At 32.3% G+C, this 4,666-nt stretch overlaps 2 protein-coding genes across 6 annotated transcripts in view; one reads left to right on the top strand and one right to left on the bottom strand.

The window, feature by feature from the left end:
* The window catches only part of 14-3-3zeta (tyrosine 3-monooxygenase/tryptophan 5-monooxygenase activation protein zeta), a 5,615-nt gene extending 4,486 nt beyond the window's left edge, over window positions 1–1,129 (bottom strand). Inside the window, exon 1 of one of the 5 annotated variants that reach the window (XM_013320761.1) lies at window positions 1,008–1,129. The gene's annotated coding sequence lies outside the window, so the exon portion shown is untranslated. 5 annotated transcript variants of the gene reach the window in all.
* Window positions 1,130–3,160: 2,031 nt separating this feature from the next.
* On the top strand, window positions 3,161–4,526 carry RpLP0-like (ribosomal protein LP0-like). The gene is made up of 4 exons (XM_013320394.1): window positions 3,161–3,334; window positions 3,427–3,671; window positions 3,805–4,053; window positions 4,261–4,526. Exons 1-4 carry the CDS (start codon window positions 3,307–3,309, stop codon window positions 4,483–4,485), a joined length of 747 nt encoding a protein of 248 aa, XP_013175848.1. The 5' UTR covers window positions 3,161–3,306; the 3' UTR covers window positions 4,486–4,526.
* Window positions 4,527–4,666: the final 140 nt, after the last annotated feature.

Below are 4,666 nucleotides of genomic sequence, written 5' to 3'. Positions count from 1 at the left end.
ATCATCAGCTCACTATACATCCTCATTGAGGGGCTGTTAGAGCCCCACCCTAAGTTAGAGGTGACTAGGCCACAGTTAACCATTATAATTCCTTATTATAGTTTTGCAAACACAATGTATCCCTATTTAAAACCACATTAATCTAGCAGCTTCTGTAACAATGGGGATAGATCATTTATGGACAACCTGGTGTCTGTTATGTACAACTAACAAAAAGTATTAAGTTTTTCAAGTGTTCCTAGAACAAAGTGGACCTACTTTTCAATGCAGCACGTGTCTATCTCCTGGGGTAAGTGCGCCGCTCAAAATATAAAAAAAGTCAAATTTAACCTATAAATTTCTACATTCTAATTTTATAACGATTTACCAGTGAGAGACACATAGATTGCTTAGATAAATTATAGCAGCATCTTCGATTAATACCCCAGTGCGTTTCCCATGACTATTTAACGGTTATCTAAAGATAAGGAGACTGAACAAAAATGCACGGCAAAGTTACTAGTTACTACGCACTTACGTGACGGTAGGCTACTTTTCAGTTGGTAATGAAATATATTTAACATGTTAAGCGTGAACCAATAATGTAACGTTCACAATAAATATAAAGTGAAATGTTCAACCACTATAATACTAAAATATTATAAAATAGACGAAAATACGATGTAGCCTTTATATAGCCTATACACATACCTAATTACCTTAGAGGCTATAACGAGCCAATAACCACCTTACTAATTTGCTGTCAACGTAAAGATCTGATAGATGTCTTTGTTAGCAATACAACTAATACTTAGTAATCAAATTATGATCAAAAATTTAGAAAACTAGAATTTAGATTGATAGCTAACCACACCACAATATCGTGTCGCCGGCTCAGGCAAAATGGCTGCTGCTAGGGACACTCCTTTTATGCGTCACAGTCACAAAAGTACAAAAATACGACTTTAACTTAAAACACTAAAAAGCCCGAGAAATATAAGCCACATAAAATATTTTAATGCACTTACTTGTTGGAAGGGAATTAAAGTAATTAAGTCAGCAAATTGCAACACGATTTCAATTTTTCTCTTGCGGTGAACGATACACTACACTGACGGCGGCGGGGCCAGAGGGGAAACAAAAAACGGAAGAGGGTTCTCACAAAATGTCCGCCATCACTAACTTCTTGGCTCGATACTAGTCTTTGGTTCAACAGAGAAAAGTTGAAAACACTATTTGCACTCTTCTGACATGTGTTATTAAAAAGAGATAGGTACAAACGATACACATAAAATCGATAGGAGCTCGCCCTGGGACAGGAAATGGAAAATTCGCGCATTTATTTAAAAATCTTTTAAATAAATTTAATTAATATTTACTAGTACTAAATTTGCGTTTGTTATATATGTAATTATATAAGGTATCAATTGCTTTTAAAGTCACAATAAAAGACTTCAAATCCAAGAATAAATCACAACCAGAAATATACAAACATTAAAATTTCTAAAGTCTTAAGTGCAGTACTGTACGGTACTGTCAAATTAAATTAAAATATTTATTATAAAACTATATACAATTACATCCTTTGACAAAACCAAACAAATTTATAAGAACTGTTCTAAAGTAACATGACCATGATGGGGTACGTACAGAAAACATCTCTTGTTAAAAAAAACCGTATAGAATAGATAGAAACCTATGTCTGTGGCGCTTAGTTTGGAAGTATTATAATATAATGAAAGTTCATGATAACTAATATTATAACACGGTTGGGGATTGATTCCGAAACCTCCACGTTTAATTTTTTTTTATCTACTCACTACTACAAAACTCTATGACATTGTGATATTGACAGCATTTGCCATTTTATCTTAGTATGTACCAAAGAGTATAATAAGTATACTATAGAAAGAGGGGCAACTCGCACGAAGTCGTGGATCCACGGCGATTGTGGCGCTCCATGCGTATAATCGGTGAACTAATTTTTTTTTTTTGGTACCTATATATGTAAGCACGCATATTTAGCTCACTATATTAATAACTAATAAGTGGGAATCTAATAAAGTTAAAATTGACATTAAATCAATGTTCAAAAATAATATACCCACTTATGTAGTTATTAATATAGTGAGCCGATATCAAGTAGCCTTCTATGAAATACCTCTATTAAAATGATCCTATTATTATTGGGGAAATAAAAACAAAATATTTTTATATTTTTGTACATTATTTATTATATTTCTACAAAACTAAATTTTAAATCTATGCAAGTACATATACATCAATGACTTTCAAGATATCAGCTCAATATTTTAATTTTTAATATATATATTTGAAAATTACATTTACGGTAATAAATAGTATAGCGCGGTCACAAAAAAATGCATACCCTGTAATTAAAACCAAACCCCAAAATATTTTCAGTCACATGCAAGCTGGCAACTGGCAATTTGTAGTTATTTGCGAGTTTAAACACTCTGAACATATTCTCTTACAACATAGGCAAGCAGATTTTTCTTTACAATAAAAAATTACAAATAAAAAAATATATTTTTTACATATACACACATGGACCCACCTACTAATTTCAGACACATCAGTTTATGGCTCTATAATTCCAGTGATTGGCACACATTTTCTGAACTTCACTGACCTTCTCTCAGGAAGGGGGAAACCGTGTATATGTGCACCTACAACAAACAAACAGAATGTGATTTCCTGTCAAGTATAGGAACTGATATGTAAAATGTATTAGAAGTAGGGCACCATTCAATATGATAACCGGAAAGTATAAATCACTGTGTTGCTAAAAACTACACCAAAATACGAAAATATTTAAATGTTTAAATGAGTCTGACGTATGGGAATAACAGGAAATTTTTTATTGAATTGTAACTTACCATAATCAGTCCATCTAAAACACAGTTGCATACAGCGTCGTTTTTCACGAAAACACATTTTAATTAAAAACAAAATTAATGAAACAACATTTAACTAAGAATACAAGAACAGAAATAGAAATACGAAAAAACGTAGCGGTTTGATGACACATGAATGTCTCGATGACAGAAATGATGCTTCTTCTCAGCCATGAGATGAAATGATGTTTACCATTATATAAAAGGTGGCGCCACTTTCCATACAAACCGTCCTTCTTCTAAGTTTCCACCCCCTGGTATGTACTCTTTGTACCATATTCTGATAAATGGAAAACACGTGAAATTTCACGTGTAAACAGTAAACACAAAGAAAACTTTTAGTTCGGGTTAATATTTTATAGGTTTTTCCATAATTATCTCAAAATTAACCATTAAATAAGAATTAAACATGCCGAAGTCGAAACGAGATAAAAAAGGTAAGTCTTAAAATTATAACCTATCTAACGTTAATCCGGAATATGAAAACTAGTGGTTCTCTTGTTTTACAATTGTATTTCTAATGTTTCAGTTTCATTAACCAAAACAAACAAGAAAGGACTAGTTCTTAAACAGAAAATAATTGAAGAAATTCGTAATTCACTATCAAAATACGAACACATTTTTCTTTTTACGGTAGACAATATGCGTAATACTAAACTTAAAGACTTGCGAAGTGAATGGAAGGATTCAAGATTTTTTTTTGGCAAAAACAAAGTTATGGCAGTGGCACTGGGTAGGACGAAAAGTGATGAAATTGAAGATCAACTTAATTTGGTTAGTATGTAGAATTGTTTGTGTTGAGTTCGAATTAAAGCACACAATAAAGTGACCTTTTATATGGCAATGGAAGTTAAAAACTTTGTTAATTTAATTTCTAATAATCTAATTGTAATTTTATTTGTTTCAGTTATCAAAGAAATTAAAGGGCCAGTGTGGTTTACTCATGACTAACAGAAATGTTGGAGATGTGCTTCAGTGGTTTAAAACCTACAGAGCGGCGGAGTATGCCAGAGCTGGTTTCATTGCAACACAAGATGTCATACTACCACAGGGGCCACTTGAAGACTTTTCACACACAATAGAACCACACTTACGTAGATTAGGACTTCCTACATCTTTGGAGAGAGGTGTCATTACACTTGTCAAGGAATATCAGGTTAGTTTTTGGAGGTTTTCTTTCACTTGTATTGGATTAATATAGTTCAATTATTCTAAAATGTGCACACCCATGTCACCCAATTAGCGTAGAAAATTAACTCCCGAACTGTTGCTTCATTATGTAGTATGATTATGTAAGTAGGAGCCATCAATATTTATTCTGTACCTTTGGCATTTTATAGTACCTTATATTTTCTTTTCAAAGGTTTGCAAAAAAGGTGTAGCATTGACACCAGAACAGGCCAGTATATTAAAACTGCTTGGCAACCAAATGGCTAAGTTTAAGCTTGAAATCAAATGCCATTGGACCAAAGGGAAAGGATTTCATAAAGATGTTGACATACTGAGTGATCAGGAGAGTGATAAGGAAAGTGACAATGAAAATGATAATGTACTTGAAGATGAAGAAATGGAAGAAGATGAAACATAACACTATCATGTAAATAATAAATATTTTTAAGTTTTATTAAATTTGAGGTTTTTTAATTGACAACGACTCGTCATACATACCATGTTTTGGAGATGGCACCTTGCTTTTAATTGAAATAAGTCCATACTCATAAGAAGAAATAAAAGTCAAACATTTACTATATTTTTTAATGAATCACAGA

This window comes from Papilio xuthus, unplaced genomic scaffold, assembly GCF_000836235.2.
Source record: "Papilio xuthus unplaced genomic scaffold, Pxut_1.1 DF825946.1, whole genome shotgun sequence".
Lineage (NCBI taxonomy): Eukaryota > Metazoa > Arthropoda > Insecta > Lepidoptera > Papilionidae > Papilio > Papilio xuthus.
Note: the sequence above shows the minus strand (reverse complement) of the source record. Positions and strands in the feature narration are given on the sequence as shown.

What these genes read in the sequence shown, in the direction of transcription:
- RpLP0-like (XM_013320394.1), top strand. Translation starts at nt 3,307, where the DNA reads ATGCCGAAGTCGAAACGAGATAAAAAAG. An exon ending in GTCGAAACGAGATAAAAAAG is followed by an intron (nt 3,335 to 3,426) that starts GTAAGTCTTAAA and finishes CTAATGTTTCAG; the next exon opens with TTTCATTAACCAAAACAAAC. An exon ending in TTGAAGATCAACTTAATTTG is followed by an intron (nt 3,672 to 3,804) that starts GTTAGTATGTAG and finishes TATTTGTTTCAG; the next exon opens with TTATCAAAGAAATTAAAGGG.